The following is a 24,061-nucleotide window of genomic DNA, read 5'->3' as shown; positions in this document are numbered from 1 at the left end:
TGACATATAGACATACTCTGAGGAACTGAACAAATTGAAAAGTCATTTAATTTCTGGCCATTCAGGTTAAAACAAGGAATGTTGGGGGGAACCCACTCCTGCCCAGCTACAGGCAGAGTCACAGGGAGCCTCAGCTCACTAGCTGGGCTGCACTCTGATGTTTAGAGCCACGTTTCACCCTAAAGCATCCTCACCAGCCCTTCCACATTTCCCACAAACCATGCAGGGAGCACAGGGGGACACAGCACAGCCCAAGTGTAACACACAGAGCACCCCTTCCCAGGGATGCAGGAGGGGGCTCCAGCTCCCCCAGGACAACCCATCAGCTGGTTGCCCACAGGCTCCTGACTTCTTGCTTTCCTATCAAAATAAAGTCTGCTAACACAACAGTTGTGGGCAAGGCCTTGCCAGGCCTTTGTAGGCCACGCTTAAACAGTGAACAAAAGTGTCTTTAGTTTATCTATTTATTTTTGGCACAGAGGAATGGCTGGGGTCAAAGCCAGTCCCATTCTCAAGCTGTTCTTTGTTCTCCAGTTTATCCAATACCCCCTATCCCTCTCCTCGCCCACCCACCTCCCCCTCTCCATTTTACCCGAGGTCTTAAAAATTAAGCTGTGCATGAAACCAAACACCACGCTTGAACACGGCCCAGCAAATGTTCTCCATGGTCACAGAAGGATCCTAACCAACCATAAAAAATGGATAAGAGCAGCGTGCCCTTATATGGGCAGAGGCTAGACAAGCATCTGACACAAACATCATTTTTAAAGAAAAAATAATATTTATTTGCAATATAAACAAAGTCCCAATATTGGATCAGTATATATAGGGTCACTAATTTTCCTTCATAACTCAGAAAGCAGAACCATTCCTCACTAACAAGCTCTCATTTGTACTAATCAGAAGATGCATCTTATTTTTTTCCTTTAAAGAATAAAGACCACTAACAACACAGGAAGCCTTTACAAACCAGCTTAGCTGTAATGCAATACAGATGCACTGTCAAAAAATCCCTGAAAAAATAAATTCCTCCATGAGGTAAGATGCAGTTAGGATATTCTCAATTTTCTCACTCACAACCGTACGCCCATTCTCCCTTCCAATGACCCACGATCTCAACATTGTGGCAAACAAAACCCAACAAACAAACAAAAAACAACCAGAAAACAAGAAACAGAAGCTCATTCCAACATTCTGATAACATCTTTCAACGAAAAAGAACAGTTTCAGGATATGACAGCATCAAACATTCCTCCAGATGGAGATTTTTTTTATTATTATTTTTTCTTTTTCTTGAAAAAAGTACAAAAAACTGGATATTTAGAAAAAAATCCGTGGCTTTTTTTTTTTTTCACTTACATGAGAGTTAAAGTGGACAGGGAGGGGGGAGAAAGGAGGGACTACATTGCAGCCAATAAAGGAATCTCCAAATCCATTCTGCCCTCCTCCCAGAAATTATTACCACTTCCTCCCCTCCCAGCTCGGTAAAAGGAGTTTGCCAAACACTAGCCAGAAATACATACAAGTCTTCTCAGAATAGAAGGCACGGCATAAAGTTATTCAAAAGAGGAAGAAAAAAATCAGAACCTCTGTTGAAAGCTCCAATCATCTCAGAATTTGCCATTTAATATATATATTCATATATATATATATATATATATAAATTCTCTGTTACAATGCTCTCCTCATTTCCACACCTCTTCACTCCCCTCACGAGGATTTGAGTCCTGTCCCACCCCACAATCCTGGCTCTGCTCCCCTCCACCCCGCGCACGTGGGAAAGGATTCCGTGCGCACAAGAAACGCCAGCACCGCCACTACCTTCTGCACTGGGGAAGCTGCAAGGGTTTCAGGCCAGCTGGGTGACCTTAGGTCAGTCAACAGACAGCAGAGAATGAAGCCAGGCTCAGACATGCTTCTACTAGCTCTGGAGGCTACGAGAGTTTTACCTCTGGCAATAGCAAACAGTGCTTTTGGCAGGGGTGGCATTAAAAAAGAAAAAGCTTGCGGCTTAGTCACCTTGGCTGAATCAGTGCAGAGTTTGTGATTGTGAGTGCAGGAGTGGTGAAGGGGTTGTGTTTAAGCCCAACTGGCCTTCACACATAACAAAGCTTCCTACCAGATGCTAACAACAACAGCAGCAGCATGTATCTCTCTCTGGAGTACCCAGTAATATGCCAGGACATACCAAGGCTTCACAAAGTGTGCAAAATGCATTTGGTCAATATAAACATTTGATTAAAAAAAATAATAAATGATCAAACAAGAAACAGAATAAAATACTGGTTTTGCAACCTGGTCTGTACAAACAGTCAAGAACTTACATATCTAAAAAGAGTTTGAACCCAAAGCTCGAGTAAGATCTACCTTTTCTTATTTTTTTTTTTTTAAATCAAAAAAAGCGAACTTGGGTTTTAAAACAGTCTTGGCCCAACACCTTTTGTTCAAGGTTTGCAAGTGCATAAATCTCCTCATTTTCCACAGCAAGCTAACCCCTGGTAGCTCTTCACACGTGTGCATGTTCTGACAGTCTCAATGCACCCAGGAAAGCGGTTATTGCCTGTGACAGCTGCGTCCGAAACGCTGTAACATCGCCCCTGTGAAATAACCCCCTGTGAAAACTCTACCTCTTCAAACCACTTGGATCAGGATACTTAGTGAGCGGCATTAGCCTTCGTAAAGCAGCGATCAGGCACCTCTGCCCAGAGAAGCTACTCATCTCAGAGCTGCCTGCAAGACAGATATTTTCGTAAGAGTTGAAATACTCAAGAGAAGCGATTCAATGCTCGAGTTCCCGACCAGGCAGCGTTCCTCTTCATGTGGACTCCAGAGTGTTCAGCTGGAACAGGTTGTGGTTGGTGGGGGTGGTGAAGTAGAGCTGTTCACTGGGCGAGCGGTTGTCACAGGGGCTGTTGAGTCCCAGAGTCCTCTCAAAGTCCAGGAGTTGGCCCATGAAGTTAAAGTTTGGGGAAATGTTGGATTTTTTCCTTTTCACAAAGTCATAGGCATCGTTCAGGGACAAGTTGAGTTTTTGCATCAAGTAGGCGACAGTGACTGTTACGGACCGGCTGATGCCAGCGAGGCAGTGAACAAGGATCCCACACTTCTTGGAACGGGCCTCATCTGAAACAAGACAAGGGGAAGGGGGAGTCTATTATTCTGCACCAGAAACACGTGGCTTTGGAACAGGGCCAGGAGGCAGCTGCAAGCTCCCAGCACCACGACAACTGCCAGAGCTGAATCCCCTGGCCCCAGTGACACCATCCCATGTCCCCTGGATGCCCACATCTCTCCCCACCCCTGGGCTCCTGAGATATTCCTGCTGCATTGCAAATCCCCAGCAAGGCCAGAGAAGTATCAATCAAGTCTAGCAACACATCCCTTGCCTAGGGAGCATCCGTACCCTCTACTCAAGAGTGCTGGAGTAACCCACAGGAGGCAGTGGAGCTGGAGACAACAGCTCCAGAGAGATGCTGATGGCTGGGCACAGCACACCCACTCAACCCCAAGTAAACCAGGAAAGACTGTGCACTCGGGGCAAGGCTGCAGCCCAGCCCTACATGAGCTATTCTCTTCTGCTGTTCCTGTCCTCCTTCCACTAGAAAGTTGCATGAACGCAGCCAATGCCAATTTAAGCAGAGTCTGAAGTGCAGGAACTTCCCTTATTGTGAAATTGTTCTCCAGGATCGACAGAAATGCACTTCACTACAAACAAACGCTTGTGTTGGAGGAGACTCTCAGGATGAATGGTAGCGGGAAGCAGGAATGCAGGCTGGACCGAAAAATGGCGAGAGAACAGCGGCGAAATTTCCCCTCCCTTGCCCCCGAGTGAAAAGCACACACACACTCATTGTCTCTCGCACAGCCGGAACAGCGTGATCCCTTTATGAATTGACATCTCAGCGCTGAAAGAGGGACACGCCACTGAGAGCACTGAATGCACGCAAGTACCAGCGCTGCTTTTACTTCTGGGCAGCCCTATTTGAAGTCAGTCATTTGACTGAGAGCTTGGCGGGGAGCAAAAAGGTGGCAGGAGAAAGAGGATCCTTAGGCAAAGCTGGAGGTAAGAGACACTCTGGCACCCTAAGTGCAGGGAGGGGCAAAGATGCAGGCAAAACAAAAATCCAGACCCAAGCCACAACAGGTTTTCTGCCCAGCCTCCAAAACCAGGCAAGAATTTCCAGTAGGGTGGGCAAACACCGCCCATTGTACTCAGCCCTCCCCCCAGGCTCTCCCATTCAGCATTCTTCCAGACATTTTTGCCTTTCATCTGACCTGCACGGCATTTCTTGGTGTTTGGTTTTAGAGCGAAGTAATCCTCCATTTCCTGTCATTAACTGGAAAGCACAAGCTCAGTGTTCACAGAGACATGGGCTGACTGGAGCAGACAGATCCCAAATGCCACATGTCAGCAGGGACACTGTACCTCACCCCTGACATTCAACACCTTGCTCGTGCAGGAAGTGCAGATGGGACATCAGACAGGTCCCAGTTGCCACACTGAAGCAGTGGCTTCTGACCACAGTCATGTTACTGGAGGGCAGAAGCTGTGGGCAAAGGAGAGTGTGTGGGAACCAGGGCTTCTGACAGCTGAGGAGCAGCCAAGGAATCACCACTGCTCTGCCCCATTTCAGGCCTTACAGCACAGCAAGCACGAGCTACAGCATCTGAAATGGGCAACACTGAAAGAGGCTGCACAGGCTGCAGTCTGCAGGGGAAGGTCCCCCTCTCCTTTACCTATACAAAAGTTTCTAATCAGACATGAAGCCATGGGGCTTTTAATAGTTAACAGTGGTATTACTGCCTGCGCCATTCACCTCCATAAAACAGAGCTGATTAGGCTAATGACTATTGTGAGCAAACAGCACAGGTCAGGCTGGAAGTGTACATCCCTGTTCAGACCAATATATGCTTCCCACAGAATAAGAAGCAATTCTCAAAGTCAAGGCTGGCCTGAAAAAAGAGATCTCCCTTCCTGAACCCTACCACCACCACCCAAAATCGCCACAGGGGCTATCTACAGAGCAGTTTTGCCATCCAAACTCTGCAGTATAATATAATCACTAACTCATTGTGTTGACACCTACCTTAGGAGAAGTATCCATACAAGGAGTTAGTTATGCTAGGGTGACTTCTAGGAGGATCCCAACTAGACTAGCAAATCCCCTTGGGAAGAGAAAACACACACACACACACTCCCTGATTTTAAGGACATTTGGGGCTAAGGAATTGCTGGCAACAGCCACACTAATGCATCCCCATCCCCAAGCAGACCAGGCAAAGGAGCTCCCCACTGCCTGGGTTCAGCCATTTCACACCAGTGCAAATCCCCACACAAGGCTGAGAGGCAGAGCCAGTCCAACCACTTGCAGGTAGTTCAGCTGGGTGCTGCAAGAGGGCTGGATTTTGGAAGGGAAGCCTCCCTGAACTCAGCCAGGGTGACGTGCACCAGATGTGCCACCTGAGAGTGTGACACTCCTGCTAAGCTGATGCTGTGCCCCAGAGAGATGAGGCTGGAGCCAGCAGCAGCCCTGGGAAGCGGCACACCACATTCCCAAGCGGTGAGTGTGGAAAGCGATGTTCTGCCAACTACCTACCAATGAAAGCAATGGCCTCGGGAAAGAACTGCGAGAGGTTCTGGCTCCAGTGATCTGAGATGGGGATCTGCTTGTACTTGAACTCTCCGTCATGCTCAAACATGTTGGGCAGGTTCGGAGTCACATTCAGGATGTACTTAATGCCGTATTTGCCCAGGACGTCCAAATTGGTGGAATCTTTGGCACAGCCCAGGTACAGGTAAGGTAGGATCTGGACTGGGAAGGCAGGTTGATTGTTGGGGATGGGGCTCCCGTCCGACTCCGTGGCACTGCTGGGCTCCCTGTCGGATTCTCCGTCCGAGCAGTCGGAACTTATCCGCAGCCCTCCCAGGCCAAGGACTGATGCTGGGGGAGAGTTGCTGGGTGAGGAGCTGTCAAGGTTTGTCTCGCAGTGCTCAGAATATTCAGTCTGAAACTTGTTAAAGCCACCTGGGAAGGGGGAAAGGAGAGAGGTAGAAAGAAAAGAAAAAGACGTTTTACTCTCCAGAATGGGAAATCCTTCTACCTGTGAACATAAGCAACTGAGAAAGGCTTTACCAGCAAAGAGCTGGTATCCCTTCCACTTCACACCAAGAAAAAGCATTTCCCTGCTCCCTCATCTTCCCCAGGCAAACTGATACTGAGCAAACAGGTCCCAGGAGGGCAAACAGTGGTTCTTACAAAGTTCAATACTGCTTGTGAAAAATAGGGCAAAATCTCAATCACCAAAGAAACAAACATCTACAAATAAAATCAATGTCAAGACAGAATCTTGCCTTGTTAGTTTCTCAAAAATAAGAGTCTGGGGCAGTTTAGGCAAGAGCTATTAAGCCACTTAGAGAGGAAAGGATCCATGTCTGAAAACACGGATTAGGGACAACTACCACATACTCACCCCAGGCACTAAAACCCAACGAAATTATTAACCTCCAAGCAGAAAAAAAGACCCTAAGTTTTGCCACAGAGTGATCCTCAGAACTACTTTATCACTACAAATAGGTTTTGCTACAGAGCAGTGTCACAGGTTTGTTCTTCACCCAAACCACAGCAGGACTGCAGAGGGATGGGACCCTTCACATCTGCCCCTAAATCTTTTTCTCCAGCCCTTCAGCTGGGGAAGGAAGGCAGAGGCAGGGAAGCACAAACCCCACCGATCTACCTCCCTTCCAGGCAGTATCAAAGCGGAGCTCAGCCATCGCGATCTGACACTGACAAATGGTTTAATTAGAAAGGGCTCCTGGAAACTTCGTTAGTGGGTTCGGTGGTTGTGGCAGGGTCACTGAGCAGGACAGACAGCTCCTGCCACATCCATTCATGAAAAAGGCTCGTCCTCGCCCTCCTCCTCCCCCCGCACCGCCAGACAGCGCCGAGGAGCCATTTTGGAATTTTAATTGGAAACATTTCCCACCGAGGCTCCCGGAAAAAGGCAGAGAAAGGGGCTCAGCTCCTCCCCTGCCCATCGGGGAGAGTTTAGGAACTTCAAAACCGCTCCTTGCTGCTAGGGATGAGGACAACGGGGAGAGAAGCAGGAATGCAAATCCAGGGAGCCCATGGGGAAACACCAAAACGGGATGGGATGACGGGATAGGAGACTCGCCCACGGGCAGGGCTCGGAGGGTCGAGGGGGAATGGGATCTAGCCCTGTGCTGGTCCCCCACCATGTTTTGGAAGGAGCTGTGTGCGGGCAGCGCAGCGCCGAGGGCTGCTCCCCAATACCTGACTGTGCCCCGGCACCCACCCCGCCACCAGGGGCTGCCCTGGCTGCCCAAAAAGGGTCTATCAAGGACCAGCCGTGTTCTTTAAAGAGCCGCAAGTGGCAACTTTCTTGACCACTCTCCCCCCAACACGCTCCCCCGCTTTCCTGTTATTCCTGCCTCAAAGCCGCCACCCAGCGACCGGACTGGGAGCGCTGGGGAGATGGGAAGGGTCCCAGCAGCCCAGCTGTGGGCTCTGCTCAGCCCGCTGCGATCCTCCAAAATGGCCAAAACACCAAATCTCCCGCAGCACCCCCAGCCCTGACGGAGGGAAGCGTGCGGGGCTCGGCTCCCCGCAGCTCCCCGCTGCCCATCGCCCTGCCGCTGCCCTCTCCCACACCGGCGGCATTCCCCGGCTAACGGGGAGCGAAACCCCAGAGCTCGCTGTTTGGTTATGTGGGGAGCTAAAACAAAAATAAAAATAAGGTTGTCTTTCCCCTCAAAATCCGGCCATTCCTTCCGGAGCGCTGGAGAGGAGCCGGCGCTGCCCCGAAAGGCTCGCTCCGGGGAGCGGAGGCTCGGGGCGCCCGGCGCTGCCCCGCCGGGACCGGCTCGGGGCCGGGGGCTCCTCCCGCCGCTAACGGGAGGCGACGTAGGAAGAAGCGGGGCGCTCCCGGCCGCTTGCAGCCTGCGACCATTTTGTGCGGGGGATTAAAGCGGGATGCAGAGGAGGGGGGGAAAAAACGCATAGAGAAAAACAAAAATAAATCAGGCAGAAGGGATGAGGGAAGGAAGCAAAACAAGGCAGCCACCTCCGTCCGACCAGGGGATGGACACCCTGGCGATGCAGCGGCCGGGCAGGGGCTGCGGGAGCGGGACGGGGCTGGAGGCAGGGCGAGGGGCTCCTCACCTTTCAGGTAATAGGCTTTGCAGCCGTCATCGCGCAGCTTCTGGAGCAGCAGCCCCAGCACGGAGGTGGCGGCACCGCTGTCCTGCCAGTCGGCGGTGGCCTCGTCGTAGAGCAGCACGGTGTCGGCCTTGCAGCGCTTCACGAAGCGCTCCTTGTCCTCGTGGTTGGGGATGATGGAGCGGATGGGCAAGTTGCCCTTCTTGAGGCGGCGCAGCATGAGCCCGGGGATGGCCAGGTTGATCGCCGTCTCGATGTGCGAGCTCTCGAAGAGCTCGTGGGGGCGGCAGTCGAGCAGCAGCAGCGAGCGGCCGCCGCCCGACTCCAGCTCCTCCTGCAGCCACTCCGCGCTCTTGCACGGCATCGCCGCAGCCATGGGCGCCCGCGGGGAGCTCCCCCAGACCTGCGTTTTCATGGGGCTCGGCAGCGGCGGCCGCCAGCGCCCGGCCCGCCGGCCACCCACGCGGCGTCCGGACGCGGCCCCGCTCCGCCGGGTCGGTGTCGCGCTGCGCCGGACGCGGCTCCGCTCGGCACGGCCGCGGGTGCGCGGTGTCTGCGGCCCGGAGCGCGGCGGCCCCCGCTCTGCCCTACGCGCTGCGCCCCATGCCGGCGGCCTCAATTAAAGCGGGGCTTTGCCGGCGGCCCGGCGTGTCATGCCTCGGGAGGCGGGGCGGCGGCGGGGCCCGGTGCCTCAGCCCCGCCCGGCGCGGCCGCGGCGCCACCGCGCACACGCCGGGCCCGCCCCCCGCGGGGCCCCGCCCCCGCGCCCCACGGCCAATGAGGCGCGGCGGGGGGAGCGGAGCAGCCCAAATATGGGCATGGGCGGGGCCGCGGCGGGGCCCGAGCGCGGGAATGGCCGCGGGGGCCGGGCAGGGTCCGTCCCGTCCCGTCCCGTCCCGTCCCGTCCCGATCCGCCGGGCTGCCGCCAGTGCCCCCCGCCCCACCGCGGGACACAGCTGCACAAAAGGTGAAGTGACCCGGCCCACGCGTGTGGAGGCCCGCGTGGGTTTGGACTGGGTCGTGCCCAGCCCTGTTTGGTCTTTGACAGGAACTCGCAGTTCCAAAATAAAATCGACTGCGACTCATTAAGCCTCCGCGTTCCGTTTCGTTCTCAGAATGAGCTACAGCATAGATGTTTTTTATCCGTGCATCCTTGTTTATTTTTGGAGTATCTTCCCTGTTGGTATCGACTACTATAAAAACAAACCTTTTGTGCTGCAACACTAACATTTCAAGATATGAATGTAACTAGAGGCACCCTTTGGTTTCCTTCCATCTTTTACATTCCTTCTTATGTGAATCAGTCCTCTGGTACCAGAAGTTTTCCGTGCCTCACACAAACTGTTCCTGTTACAAAATAGATTTGATCTTTCTCTTTTTAATGAGCGGGATGACATTAAAAACGTGGTTCTGTATAAGCCACTTCTACTGCAGTCTATTTTCACCATGCAGGCAGTCAAACATTGGTGGATTGCTCAGAGAGGTTGTGCAATCTTCATCCTCTCTGGTTTTCAAGATCAAACTCAACGCACCCCCAGGTAACCTGGCCTGACCCCAGAGCTGACCCAGCTTTCAGCCAGAGGTTTGACTGGAGCTCTCCTGTGGCCTCCTCTCCCCTGGGTTATCCTACAAGCCCTTGCTCTCAAAATTCCTGTGAACATGAGTGGAAACCATTCCTTCTCCCCAGTCTGGGACAGATGAACCATTTATTTTTATTTTTTTTTTCTCCCTAATTTCTCATCTCTTTAGCCTCTTAATACAAACTTTGTCAGCACCCACTGTTTGGAGGGAAGAGGCAGGATCTGTTTCACCAGAAGATTCCCAGGCTCAGCTATCTGACTAGGTCTCCTCAGGTTTTTTCCCCAGCTGGCTGAATTTCAAGAACTGGGCTGAACCTTGTGTAACAGGAAAGATATTGCTCTTAAAACACTCCCCCACACGCAAACAAACACGTGCATACACAGAGTCTTAGTTGTAATGTTGACAACTATGCTGTTCAAATGGCATTGTCTCTAGGCAAAACTTCAAATTGATTTGTATCTGAAGACACTTTTCTTCCGGTCAAAATCTGCTTTTCTCTAAGCTGAAATTACTACTGAAACCATTTCAGAGCCACTGTCTCCCCAGTGGTCTTTTATATACCCTTAACACATGAAATATGCCAAGAGGGCTGCATTCCTGTGCTTCTAGTACAAAAGCAGCACTCAGACGTGCAGGAGTCCCTGCCTCTTTTTAGTCTAATTCCTAAGGCTGGATCCTAATGAAAATACCAACTTAAGACAGCATTTGAGCACATGCTTAACTTAGAGCACAGTGAGAATCTCATTGCAAAACACTCCATGATTTCAGTGGGACCGTGCTCTGAACCATTCATGGATTTCATTGGCATCAGCAAAATAAATGTCTTGTTCTACATCGCTTTTTTTGTGACTCAAGTGTGCCCAAGAAAGCGGAACAGCAGAAGCTGTCCACTTCCCCTTGCCCAGTTTATTTTTACCACTGGTTGCTGTGGGAAGCTATTGTGATTCAGTGTGGCAGTAGGAAGTTCCTAACGCTGCTCTTTGCAGCAGAGGATGTTGAGGTTCTTATGCAAGCCACAGGCACAGTGAAAATAGCTGACCTTTCATAATGTTTATCGAAGCACCTTCAGATCACAAGGGGAACAGCAGCAGCTTGTGCAAAGAACCAAAATCTGGGTCTAAAGTCCCTGTTCTGCTGAAAACAGCCCAGAAATCTTACGGGGATCCTTTTTGGTGGCTCGAGGGAGGCAGGTGTAGCCGCTGGCGTGTGGTCCCATGAAACCAGAAGAGAAATGTTTCACCTCCGTTCTGCGGTCGCATCAGCAACCGCGTAAGTTTTGGGACAGGCTCCAGACGCGTCACCTGCGGAGACAAGACCAGATCTCACCCTGAGAAGGGCCAAGGCAAAGGGTGACATGCTGTGGCCGGCCGGGCAGGACGCGAGCGGCACGGGAAGGGTTTCCCGTGGCTGCTGCGCTCGGGGCGGGCAGGGCAGGGTGCGCTGGCAGTGCTGTGCCAGCGGCGCTGCCAGCCCGGCTCCTGCTGCCCTCTGCAGCCCGGCGCTCCGAAGTGCGCCCAGCCAGCGGCACATCCTGCCCGGCCCCGGGCTGACACCCTCTCGGAGAGCAAACCCCTGCTCTGCAGACAGCTCCGGGCATTCCCCCGCATCCCCTCCCACCGAGAAGGCACCGAGACCCCGCAAGGCTTCCTGAGCCTTGGCTTGCAGCTGGGGGCAGGAGTGGTGTGCCAGCACCTCCTGCAGCCCAGCGCTGCTGGCAGGGGCTCAGGGGTGTTGGTCGTGGTTGTCTCCCCATGTACATGGCTTTGCTGACAGGCAGATTAACATGTCCAGAAATGGGCAACTACCAGCTCAGGTCCCAAAAGCCCCAAGTGCTTGTGACAAGGACTGCACAAAGTGATAACCACTCTACATATGGATTCATAAAATCACAGAATATCCTGAGCTGGAAGGAACTCACAAGGATCATAGAGCCCAGCTTCTAGCTCTGCACAGGACCATCCCAGGAGTCCCACCATGTGCCTGAGAGCATTGTCCAAACCCTTCCTGAACTCCAGCAGCTTTGGTGCTGTGACAGGTGCCCTGGGGAGCCTGGGGATTGCCATCATCCCCATACCTCAATACCAGACCCTGGGTTTCTAATACAGGTTACACATGTGCATCTTTCTGGCTGTCCATCTGCTGTGGCAAGGCTCTCTACTCCAACAGTCCTTCTGCTTCATGTGCAATGACCAGGCAACTTCCCTTTGCCCACAGCCCCATCTTGCTGGCTTGGCTTCAGAGTGCTTTTGTCTTCATCTGTCCCCATCTCCCATGAAGCTGCTGCAGCTCAGGTTCTTAATTTCCATCACCACCACCTCTTTTCCCAGATTCCCAGACTGCAGAGCCCACAGGTTGTTTTGATGTTTTAGGAACAAAGACCATGAGTCATGACAGAACACAAGGTGAATTAATCGTTAGCAGATGTCTGCCCAAAACCCACTCCAGGCCCTGGCAGCCCCTGCACAGCATCGCTCCCAAGGATGTGACAGACCCTACTTTGAGCCAAGGGGGAGCCAAGATGTGAGTGAAGGGCAGAAGGTGCCACACCCCAAGGGGATGCATGGTACCACCCACAGCTTACGTGAGGAAGGAGCTCCTAAGGATTTACAGAGTAAAGTAAATTAGAAGCTGGTCAGAAGTTAATATTTATTTTCTTCATAGAAATGAACCTCTGAATTTTTTTTTTTTCTTTTTAACATGCACTATCTCCACAACACTTCACTCCCAAAGGATTTTCCTTAAAGCCTCTCCCCCAGCAAATCTGGGCTGTAGCAGCTAAACCTTCATAAGACTTACCTTCTCACCACTCATCAGCTGTTTGCTACATCTAGTAAGAGGTATTAGGTATGATTGGTAGCCCAGATACCAACCCATAAAGCTATTAAACTCCTTCTGGAAGTAGTCTTCACCTGTCTAGGTGCCTGTGGTGAAATATCCATCAGTGCCAAGAGAGGAAGCACCTTCTTGGCAGCTTAATGCTGGACTGGCAGCTCAAAGCAGTGTTTTGTGAGCAAGATTTCAGCTGGGAATTTGCCCAGGTAACCTGGGCTCACAGGCCAGCTTCTGGATTGCTCTGTGACGTTGAGTGAATTCACAGTTTAGTGTACTTCCCGTCTGTAGAATGGGGCTGATACCTCCCATCACCTTTGCAAGCGTTTGGGTGCTGAGGAACCAGGCAGGTGGGCTGGTGTGATGTTAACATCCTCATGCAGTGCTGAATTTCTAGGACTGAATCACTTTTTTCTATCTTTAAAAAAAATGTTTAAAAAAAGACATTTTATTTAACTTCAGCTTCCCTTCCAATTATTTAATGTGGTGGGAGTTATTTTGTCAGGAGAGGGCACTTGTTGATGGTTTACCCCATGTTTCATTAATGCATGTAAGAGGTTAACTCCTGGTAGAGAAACAGATGCATGGTTTTAACAGGGGGAAAAAAAAAATTCCCCAATTTTACTTTCTACTCCTGCACTAATTTGTGACTATTTTTATCAATGTTAACACTGAGCCAGGGTAAAAATACTCCCTAGAAAGTTTAGAATTTACATTTGTCTTCATATATATTCAGCAGAAATCCAGCTCCCCAGCCTCCGCACTGCTTAATCTGGACTCATTAACTTCACCCGCCCCCGAGAAAAATGTCAGATGACTTTGGCCTGGCGAAGCCTTTCACCCACAAACGCTCAGCAGGAGGGTCCAAGTCTCCTGTCTGCAGCAAACAGTCCCCGTGGAGCATCAGCTCTGGCACTGCAGGCATCCAGCTCAGCCATGGGAACAGATTCACACTTCCTAGCACAGCCCTGCCTCAGGGCAAAGTCTCCGATGCTGGGCTCCATCCCGCTAGGATGCTGAGCCCGGGAAGCACCTTCCACAGGGAAGGCAGATGGATGGAGGCTGGGGAGGAAGCACCACAAGGAGGAACCTTTGTGGAGCATCCTGTGAAGCACAAGGCAGCCACAAGCACATGGAGCTGGCATTGCCAATGGATAGATCCATTTTTCTTCTAAATGGATGTAACCTTTGACTCTCTGAGATCCATTTTGCTGCACAGCTGGAGACTTTCATTCCAATGTGTCAATGAACTCTGCTCCAAAGGCAACAAAAGTGTTCTCTGGCAGGCTCCTGCAGAAGAAGCAAACCATCCCCTCCTGTGCAGAACCCAGAAGGCAGGTGAGTGTCTGGGCAGCCTGGGGCTGTCACCACCTCACAGTGGTCACAGCAGCCCAGAAGGGCTGAGCCTGGAGGTCTCTCTGAGGAGTGTCCAGTCCAGCACCTGTCTCACAGCAGCATCTCTTAGGGCAGCATCTCTTATCTCTTAGATGCTGTTGGGTATCCCAGTATCTCCAAGGATGGAGACTCTACCTTCTCCAGGTAACCTGCTGCAGTACTTGACCACCCTCAAAGTGAGAGAGTGAACTGGCATGTCCTGTCCTTCAGTTTGTTCCTGTTTTGCTCACTGGCCACCCAGGAAAATTCAGGGTTTGAGGAGACGCCTGCATTTTTATGGAAATGGGTGTGTTTTCTGTGAAACCCAGGAGAGAAAAGGGGACTTGTGTTTAAGCATGAGCCAAGATCCCAGAGGCTCCACCAGCAAGGGAGGACAGCTCCAATCTAATTAAACTGAGAAAATATCCTTAAGCAACACCATTTCCCTTCTTCCCTGCCTCACTTCCTGGGCTCCAGACTCCTTCCCAAGGAAGAACTGAAGAATATTTAAGATTATTTATCCTTTTAGCAGTGAGTTTTAAATGAGGAGGTCTGGAAGCTGTGTGAAAATCCTCCCCTGCAGAGGACCAGAGGAGGGGAAAGCTCCAACGCTCCCTTTGGCATGAGACCCTCCAGAGTCTGTCACTGCAGTGATGGAGTAGGACAGGATATTTGTGGCACTTAAGAAGTCAGTAACATCTACCCTCAAGCCTGGCTCAGGCAGGTGTTAGACACAGCCAACACAGCCTGGAGTTGAACACAGACCTCCATATCCCATTTATTCTTCCTTTTGTATGCCAGAACAACCCTTCCTCCTTCGAAAAGAGTCAAGCAGGAGAGGGATGGCCCAAGGCACGGCGTGCAGGACCTGTTGGTGCTGCCTGAGCCCTGCCCTAAGCTCTGCTCAGCTCCCTTGCTTCCCTCTGCCCCACACACATGGCAGCTCCTCGGCAGCTTCTCCAGGAAGCCAGGCTATTTTCAAGAAGCAATTTCCTGCAGAGAAGGATTTTTTTCCAAGGAGCCTAAGTGGGGAACTTGCTGGTGCAGGCTTTTCATTGGAACCCTTGTGAAAGCAGCTTTGCCACCCCCCAGCAAGGGCTGTCACTGAGCAGGCTGCACCCAGCTCTGTGTCCCCAGCCCAGCCTCCCAGTACTTGCCCAGGGGTGTTTGTGACCCTCACTCATGGCTCCCAAGCTGCTGCTGGGATGCTGGCTTGGTGAAGATCTGGGCTGGGTGCAGGCAGTGCAGAGCCCCCTGGGGAAGGTTCTGCATGGCCTGTCCCTCTGGTGGGAGAAGGTGTGGGAGAAGCTGAGACGAGACATAAAATTTCACACTTTGGCTCACCAGCCTTTGCATTTTCCCTCTTTGCTGTGCTGCTGTGTCTGATTTCAAGCAGGGCCAACAACCAGGACAGGCTTCTCCCCACATGGAGCTGGGTGGTCACTGCTCCTCAGCCTGGTTCTGGGAGGCAACTGTGTTTCTGGGGGTTCCCCTGAAATGCAAACCCTGCCAGGGCTTCTCCCCACTGCTGCAAGGGTGGGGCAGCCCCGCTCAGCTCTGCCCTGGTGGCTTTGGCAGCGCTGTCTGGGGTTTGCACCAGCGCACACCAGAGGCAGCCTCAGCACCATGGCAGTGCCCCACAGCCCTGGCTATCAGTGAAACCCCAAAATGCACCAGGTAAACCCTCAGCTAACACAGGCACTGGGGCAGAATTTTCACTGTGCTGCTGCTTCTCACCATGGGTGACTTTAAAGTCAACTATTGTTCATATCCTTTTATTCCAATGAGCTGTGCATGTCTCCCAGCCAGTGAATGTTCCTACAATGCTGCTTTTCTTTTCAGTTGTTCTGGTTTGGGTGTATTTTGTGGCTATGGATGGGCAGGCAGCCTGCTTTGAGCTTTCACCACCTGTGCTGTGGCAGCACTGCTCTCCCATGGAAAAGTTCACATCTGTGAAGATGCTCTAGTTACAGAGGTTTTCTCCTTGCATCAAATTCTCTGGTTTTGCAACCCCTCACTGCAATTAAAATAAAACTGAACAACTCCCAAGAAGCCATTTCCGTGAAGCATTTCAGGAGCAAGGGGCTGGTTCCTCTTTCATAGCACCAAAAAAACAACTTCTATTTTCCTCACAGTGTTACCAATGTTCAGCTGAACCCTGCTCTTTTTTCCTCAAAAAAAGTTTAGTTTCCAGGAAACAAGACTTTATTTTGAACACAAAGCATCTCTTCAGCCAGCCTGACACCCTTGGGTACACTCACAACTTTTGAATGCACATATATCACCTACAAGAACATGACCCAGAGTAGGGGGAACAGAACCAGGTCTCAGAGAAGAGTCTAGTCACTTCCCAAGCCACCACTGGCTTAATAGTGTGATGCTGGGCAGGTCCCTTCCCTCTGTCTGTGCCCTGCTTTCCAAGCCTTGAATTAGGGTTTAAGTTCCTTCATGCACCTCAGAGTTGGCAAGAAGTGTCTGAAACACTCAGAAGGTGCCAATCCAGTTTCCACCAGTGGCAGCCATGCTTGGTCAAAAAAGGATGAATCAAAACATCCATCTTCCTTCTCCCTTGGCAATGCTCCTCTTAACCCAGCACATGCTGTTGCTGGCTGTGAGAAAGCACCACTGGCTCATGGTCAGCTTGTTATCCACCAGCACCTCCCAGGTCTTTACCTGCAAAGTTGTTTTTGAGCTGGCTGGTCCCCAGTTTGAACTGGTGGGTGGGGTCATTCCTCCTTGGGGCAGCAGTTCCTATTCCCTTTGTTGGACTTCATAAAGCTCCTCTTTGCACACTGAGGTCCTTGTGAAGGCAAAGCCAGGGGAGCAGGGAGAGCTCACAGCATTTAATAGCTCTAGTGGTGGATCTTGGAGAAAAGGATGGAACTGGAGACACACATCACTTCCCTTCTGACCACTGCCCACAACAGGGGGGGACACTGGCCTGGGGACACCCAGGGCACGAGCAAAGGGGGATCCTGTGAGCTGCTGGTGCCATCTCAGCACACGCTGCCCATGTTCCTTCACTCACCATCTGACAAGCAAGGAAGCAGCGCCCAGGGAAAGAGGTGCTCAGGCAAATCCAAGAAAAGCCATCCCAGGGAATGAGTCAGGCTCTGTGTAAGAAGCCAGACTGCTCTGGAGGGAGAAGGGCAGAGGAAAGGGGAATGCTCCCAGGACATGGCTGCAGGATGATGGAAAGGCTTTAGCTGGGACCTTGCATTGCCCCTGACGTGGCAGCAGAGTGTGAGAGCAGAGCTCTGGCTGTGCCCACGGAGCAGCTGCTGCCCACAGGGATCAGTGGGGGCTCAGCTCCTCGGGGAGGCTGCTCCCAGGAGCAGGAGAAGTCACCCACCTAACCCAGGCTTTTCTCAGGAAAGGCTTGGCTCTGGTGGTGACATTTCTCATGGGAAATGTTATTTCCTTGAATACTTTGGGTATTTAGGTCAACTTAAAGCTTTTAGCACAATGGCAGCAGACACCCTGAGCTGTTGAGTCAGAAGGTAATTTCCAGTACATGTAAGGCAACTTCCGAGGACCAGAGTGCTTCATCACCATGTTCTCCTGCCACAGTTTCAATTGTTTTGCTTCTAAGAATCAGCCTTTTGTTTTCTGTTTTAACTTATTTCCTGGTGGAAAGCCTTTCATTTACTCCCCAGCATTACCTGTAGCTTTTAATCCCAGCAGGTGAAGGAGGTGCAAGAGGAAGGGCTCTTCAGCAGCAGGGCCAGTGTGCCAGAAATGGTACTTTTTTTAGGCTGTTCATAAAGATAACAAGAGATGAAAAGGTTGTGTCAGGAGGGGGATCTTCTCTAGTTGGAAAGCACAAAATACAAGAGCATTGCTGCCTCTTCTGCTGGGGCCCTGGCATTTCTGGTCTTATTGCTCCAAGGGTTTCCCTTTGGAGCAGAGGCCCCAGAGGGGCAGCCAAGGTGGACGGGTGAATGGGAGAGAACCTTCCAAGGGACTCACACCCATCCTAGAAGGGCTGCAATGCCTCAAAGAGAGAAGAAAATCTGGCTGGAGAAAAAATCTCAGAGCCCAGACTTGTTGGGTGAAAGGTGCTGGAAATGCAAATCATTACTTTAAAGAACTGGGCCAGGAACCAGGGGTTCCAGGCTGAGCTGTTATCTGCTGCATCAGCTGCAAGCCTGGCTCGGGATTTCAAAATAAAATTAGACTTGCAGTATATGTCTTTAAATATTTAAATTACTTTCAGTAATTCATATGGTGACATTTAAACAAAGTACACCAAGCAAATGGCTCCCAGTGCTAAAAGAAAAAGTTTGCAGGTAATAATATTTAATTTAAAATGGAACAGCTGATATCAAGGCAGAATCTTAATTCAACCTACATTTCTCTCTCAACCAAGCAGGGAAGAATAAATCCCCAGGCCAGCGAATGGTTAAAAATGCAGAGTGGTGTGATTGAAGTGCTGGTCCCAGACACTCCAAAGAGCTGTGAATTATGTGGGTGCCCAAATATTTGCAGGACTGGGGCTGCTGTGCAGAGTAGCTCTGTGGGCTCCCAGAGGTGTGGACAAGCAATTTCATGCTGGGAAGTGAGGACCACAGGGGCTTGGTGATGCCAACCCCTCCTGGCACACTTGCCTGCCCTCCCACAGCCTCCCTGGGCCCTTTGCTGTGAGTCTGCTCCAGAAAGTAAAGGGAGAAATCCGTCCTGCAGACAAGCAGAACTCAATGAAGTCAGCTCACACACAGGCAGCTTCTCCGCAGTGCTGCCGGCCAGTTTGGAGAGCTTAGCTGGGTCTGTTACATCAGTCACACTGGATTTCATAACATCAGACATTTCAATGAGGGTGACTCATTCTCTCTTGAAGTGTATTGTATGTATGAGCAAAGATGATTAACTTTTGCTGAATGGTATGATTTCTGGGATGGGAACTGCTATTAATTAGGAGCGGATCTCAGATGCTCACAAACCCTGTTTTCATGCCCTACTTTGTATATTTTTCTTCATTCTACTTGCTTTTTTTTAGCTCAGGATAAATATTAAAGTGCTCTTCCCTGCTATCTGGCACTAAAGCAGCCAGATGTCCAGGAAAGGCATCTGACTTTCATAGTCAGGCACGGCCTAGGGCTCAGGTCCTCTGGCCAAGCTTCAGCTACTTGCCCAAAAAAGTTCAGTTTTCACATTAAAAGCAAACAAAACAAAATAAAAGGGAGCTTCCAGCCTGCACAAGTGCAGCAGATAAAGTAACCATAGGAGGTAAAATAAACACAGGTGGCTCAGAATGTAAAATCCAAAGAATTATCATTTCTCATTCTCCCCCCATATTTTCTTTATCCAAAGAAAGTTGGGGGCTTATGCTAATCTTGTGCTTCTGGCTGTTGAGGGTTGAGGTTTGAGGTTTGGGGGTTAACACCACCAAGGATCCTTGGGATAAAGAGTTTGCAAGGTTTAGGGAGAAAAATGCCCTTTCAGCTGCACTGGCTGCAAAGCTGAACAGTTTGCCAGGATAAGGGTCAAGGGTGTTCAGTGTCTCCAAGCACATCTGCAGCACCCAGCACTGTGGTCCTGCAGGAAGTGCCTGGAGAAATTAAGACCAACCAGCTTGGGAAAGCCAAGGGAGGTAGGCACAGGATGGGATGAAGCAGTCCCTCCCTACCCCAGCAATGCTGGGGGGATGCTAAGGAGCAGCCAGGCTGAAGCTGGGACCCCACAGGTCAGTATTTAACAGCCAGGCTGAAGTTGGGGACCCCACAGGTCAGTGTTTAACAGCCAGGCTGAGGCTGGGACCCCACAGGTCAGTGTTTAACAGCCAGGCTGAAGCTGGGACCCCACAGGTCAGTGTTTAACAGCCAGGCTGAAGTTGGGGACCCCACAGGTCAGTGTTTAACAGCCAGGCTGAGGCTGGGACCCCACAGGTCAGTGTTTAACAGCCAGGCTGTGCAGTGGCATCTTGCCACCACCTCATGATTCCCAGGATCTCCACTGGGATGATGAGGTCCCCTCTCAGATCCAGCCTATCAGCTCCCTCCTGTCCTGTTCCATGGCCCTGGCAGCAAGCAACACAACATCCCACAGAGCCAAACATCCCACCCTGCTCCAGCTCCATTGCTGTGGGCAGTAAAACAGTCCTGGGAGCAGACAAACTGTGGTCAGTCCCTCAGTCTGGCCAGCAAGGAGATGGAGGAAGTGTCCTGTTCTTGGTTCCTGGTGAGACACCACCATGAGAATCAACTGTGACTTCCAGAGAGGGAAAGGAAGGGTCACAGCTCAGCCTGGTATTCTTCCAGCAAGGATGAGGTTCGTGTGCTTTGCCCAATACCCCATCCCCATGCCCCCTCCAGCACACAGAGCACTCCTCAAATGTCAGCAGGGACTGTGGGCAGCAGTGATGCAAACAAAGGTCACTGGATCTGTGCTTTTCCCCTTCACCAGCTGAGGCTACTCAAAGCTCCTGGGCACATGCTGGAGAGCTGGTCCTGCTCCACAGCAGGCAGTGATGAGGAGCATGAGCAAACTCCAGAGGAGCAATTGTTTGTAGTTAATCGAGACAAGATGAGATTATTTTTTTTGATTAAAACTCAAGGCTGGGCATTTGAGCACAAATGAGGGGTGAGCAGTGAAACTGCCTGTGTAGGTGGGCAGCCCTAAACTGTGGGAGCTTGGAAACTTTTGGGGCAGTGACTTGCTCTTCTCCAGCCCTCCTGCTTGCCACCAGGCAGAGGCAGCCAGCTTGGGGTGAGCTGCCCTGGCTCAGGCACTGCACCAGGCTGCTGGCAGCAGGTCTGGAAGCACCTGCTGCCCAAGGCTCCCTGTACACCACAGTCCCAGGCTTGCTCTCCAGAAGCTGGGAGCTGTGGCAGCATTAGAAGCTTCTCCTTCCAGACTCAGCAGTGAGGAATGTGCCTTCGAAACAGAGATAGGGCTGGTTTCACTTCTGCACACCAAATCCAACCGTGAGGCTCCTTGAGATAAAGTGGCACGTAGGGGTAGGAAAACCCCACGATTTGCCTACATTTTGCACCCATAAAACGCCACTGGCAGATCAAAGTGTGGATGTATGATTCAGGCACAAGCCTGGGATGTGTGAGCCTCTGCCCGGGCGCGCAAGGAAGGCTGAGCCACGCAACACCAAGGGTTTCCTTGGAGACTGACGCAGAAGGGGCTTCTCCTCCAGAAACACTTTCTCCCTGCCTTACCAGGCAAAGAAACCCTAAATCCCATCCCCACCAGGAGAGCCAGCAGGGCTCCACCGCACCGCTGGAGGAAGGGGCAGTGCTGGGAGCCTGGAGGGGGGTTTTCCTCACCTCCGAGTAGTTTTCCTGTTGCGCAACTCACTCGTGCTTCTAAAAATGTTTGCTGGAGCAACAGTCTCTAAGGCGATTTCCATAACAATGGGTGCAGAAGAACGATCCATGCTGCTGGGGTGATTTGCTCGCTCGCACGCTGGCTGAGGACCGGGCACACTGCAATTCCACTGGTGAGATGCTCGTGTGAATGAGAGAAGAGTATTTGAGTGAATTGCTCTCGGCAGTCCATTGCCCGGCCGGGGGCACGGGCAGGGCTCTCTGCCTTCCCCAGGGCCATTGCCAGGCACAGAACACCCACAGCAAGGGTGCCAAAGCACAGAAAAAGCTCCACAGCTTTGGCACTGGGTGCCAGCACACATCACCAGCGCAGCACCCGCAGAGGGGCAGGACCCACACTCTGCATCAGCCAAAGCTCCTGCTGCATCCGAGACCCCAGTCCCCACGGGGCTGGGAGTTACACAAAGCCCCCACGCCTTTCTGTTTTGTCTCACAGTTCTGGGTGCCCAGCCCCAGCCAAAACCAACCAGGTTTGCTCCTTCCCCACATCTTTTTCCAGCTGACCCATTAAAATCAGCACTCAGCCACTGCCTCCAGTTTGAATCGCTCACATCCTGCCATTACAGCTTTGTTTAAATCTGTGCAGAGCTCAACCTGTTGTCAGACAGACACTAATTTGTGTGTTTCTAATTATTTGTTTCCATCTTAAAACCTGTTTTTCGGCAGATTGCTGCTTTTTTTAATACATGCTTGGCTAGAGCTTGATATACTGGTTGCCAGTTACCGAGACACAAATGGGATTGCATTGCACAGGGGGAGCAGGGGGAGAAAAGAGACTGAGTTAAACTGAATTAAGAGCCTGTTCATAAAAATGAATTAAGCAAAACTGTGAAACAAGCAGCAGTGTTGCATTGCAGAAGATTGTTTCTGTATTCCTGTTTCTACCTCCCCAAACAAAATGAACCTTTGCATTCACAAAAGGGCAGTTGAAACATCTCCTTACACAAACAATTGGACCATGTTTTTTCATGTGATTAAAGCTCTAAAACTTAGGGTTAATCCTTTTTATACTCACATGGTTGGTGTTAAAAATTAGCTCATCACTGGGTGACCAAACCAGAATCAATCTCCAACTGCTTTCCCAGGATGTGAATTTAGACAGTCAGGCACTGTCCTCAGCCTCTCCATTCAAGCAACACCAATAGTCTTCTCCTCTTCCAGGAGCAGCTGGGCCCTTTGTTTCCTGGTCATTTCCACACAAGTGTTCAGAGGGCAGAAGTAGCTGAGATACTTCTCTGAGGCACTGACACCACTGGGACACACCAGGCAGCAAATTAGTGCTATGGATGTGCCCTGCTTCATTCTCTCCCTGCAGCTCTTTCTCCTGTGCTGAAGATTTTGGGGTCTCTGATCTAAAATGCAGTTAAGGAGACTGAGGCAATTAGAAAACTATGTGTTATTGGCTGGCAAATACTGACTTTTAGGGGAGGTCATGTTCTGCACAGCCCTGACTGAAGCTACTTCCAACAGTCTTAACTTTGGCTTCTCCTCTCTAGCTCTCTGCCTTTCCCTGGGTGTGGGAAAATGCAGCAAGAGCATCCCACAGACAAGAAAGCTTCAGTCCCCCAGCCCAGGGGTTGTGAGTTGCCCGCCAGGAAAAGCAGGAGCCACATGAGGAGTGGCAGTGTGCATCCAGCAGCACATTGTCTCCCCAGCATAGCCTGACCTCTGGTTGTCTCCACAGGCAGCCACAGAGGGAGAATGAAATCCTTGTACAGCTCTTTCCAGCACTGAACACACTCTAAGGACATGGATTTCTCTGCAGGCTTTTTGTCAGCAGACAAAGGGGCTCGAAAAGCTGATGCAACCAGTGGGGTGTGAGGATGTACTTCACAGGAGGAACTAACTGCTAGAGGGAATTGGGTTTTCTCTTGTCAACACAGCGCCCTGGGACTTTGGAGGAGACACCCAGGTTGAAGGCACAGCCCAGAGCACCTGGTCCATCTTGCTCCTGGTGGGCAGAGGCCCAGCTGAGAGGCTGAGAGTGTGTAGCATCTCCAGATGAGCACCAGTGACTCCTCCCTCCTGCAGATCTTGGGCCTAAAGCTGTCATTCCCTCAATGTCAAGCAGCATGGAGGTCACCTGGGAAAAGGCCTTTGCCAGGCCAGATTTGGGGGCAGCCTCCTGGTTTGGTCCTTGCAGAGGAGCATCTCATCCAGACATATCTGCCTGCACCCGTAAACTGAGCCAGTGGGGATGGAGAGACTCCATCACTTCCTCATAGCCCTTCCCTATTTCCACCCAAAGACATTCTTGGTGAGCTTCTACTCGTTTTTTTATGCTAAAAAGAAAAGAAAAGAGGAAGATATGCACTTGATGTTAAGGAAATCTAACAGAGCGTGCAGCAATCCAACTGCTCAGACACATATGCCTCCTTCCTTCTGCTTCCTACCAGAGAGGCTGTGCCATATTTAGATCTGGCTCCATCTCTCACAAACTTGACCAACTGTTCCTCCACAGTGTCATCTCTGCTTGTTTACCCCCAAACTGTTCACTGAAATCATCAATTCGGTGGGGGGAAAATAATAATAATATTATTTTTAGAAAAGGTTTTAATTTTAATGACAGGAAAAGCACTAAATGCTAAGAAAGGCAGATCGTAACAGCAGCGGGTAAAGAGGTCGAAAGATCCCTTGGTGAGTCATCATCTCCATCAGGGACCTCCCCTGTGAGGAGGCAGATGCATTTCCTAGAAATTGCTGTGCTGTGGCGGGGCCAGCCCTGCTCTGGCTGCCAGGGCAGCGTCCATCCAGCCACCCTGGGAT

The 24,061-nt window shown here is 51.2% G+C and overlaps 1 protein-coding gene and 1 long non-coding RNA gene across 2 annotated transcripts; both read right to left on the bottom strand.

The window, feature by feature from the left end:
- Positions 1–758: 758 nt before the first annotated feature.
- DUSP7 (dual specificity phosphatase 7) lies at positions 759–8,804 on the bottom strand. Its single transcript, XM_056501528.1, has 3 exons — positions 8,181–8,804; positions 5,598–6,026; positions 759–3,123 (listed from the first exon to the last, which is right to left on the bottom strand). The coding sequence occupies exons 1-3, from the start codon at positions 8,590–8,592 to the stop codon at positions 2,816–2,818; spliced, it is 1,149 nt and encodes a 382-aa protein (XP_056357503.1). The 5' UTR covers positions 8,593–8,804; the 3' UTR covers positions 759–2,815.
- Positions 8,805–9,149: 345 nt separating this feature from the next.
- On the bottom strand, positions 9,150–22,890 carry LOC130258291 (uncharacterized). Its single transcript, XR_008841470.1, has 4 exons — positions 22,311–22,890; positions 21,236–21,394; positions 17,624–17,716; positions 9,150–11,059 (listed from the first exon to the last, which is right to left on the bottom strand). It is a non-coding gene; the product is annotated as an uncharacterized LOC130258291 (long non-coding RNA).
- Positions 22,891–24,061: the final 1,171 nt, after the last annotated feature.

The sequence above is a fragment of the Oenanthe melanoleuca genome, chromosome 12 (genome assembly GCF_029582105.1).
Source record: "Oenanthe melanoleuca isolate GR-GAL-2019-014 chromosome 12, OMel1.0, whole genome shotgun sequence".
Lineage (NCBI taxonomy): Eukaryota > Metazoa > Chordata > Aves > Passeriformes > Muscicapidae > Oenanthe > Oenanthe melanoleuca.
Note: the sequence above shows the minus strand (reverse complement) of the source record. Positions and strands in the feature narration are given on the sequence as shown.

Coding starts and splice junctions, on each gene's coding strand:
- DUSP7 (XM_056501528.1), bottom strand. CDS start 8,592: ATGAAAACGCAGGTCTGGGGGAGCTCCCCGCGGGCGCCCATGGCTGCG. Junction 6,027..8,180: donor CAAAGCCTATTACCTGAAAG/GTGAGGAGCCCC, acceptor CCCCCTTCCCAG/GTGGCTTTAACAAGTTTCAG. Junction 3,124..5,597: donor CGAGGCCATTGCTTTCATTG/GTAGGTAGTTGG, acceptor GTCTTGTTTCAG/ATGAGGCCCGTTCCAAGAAG.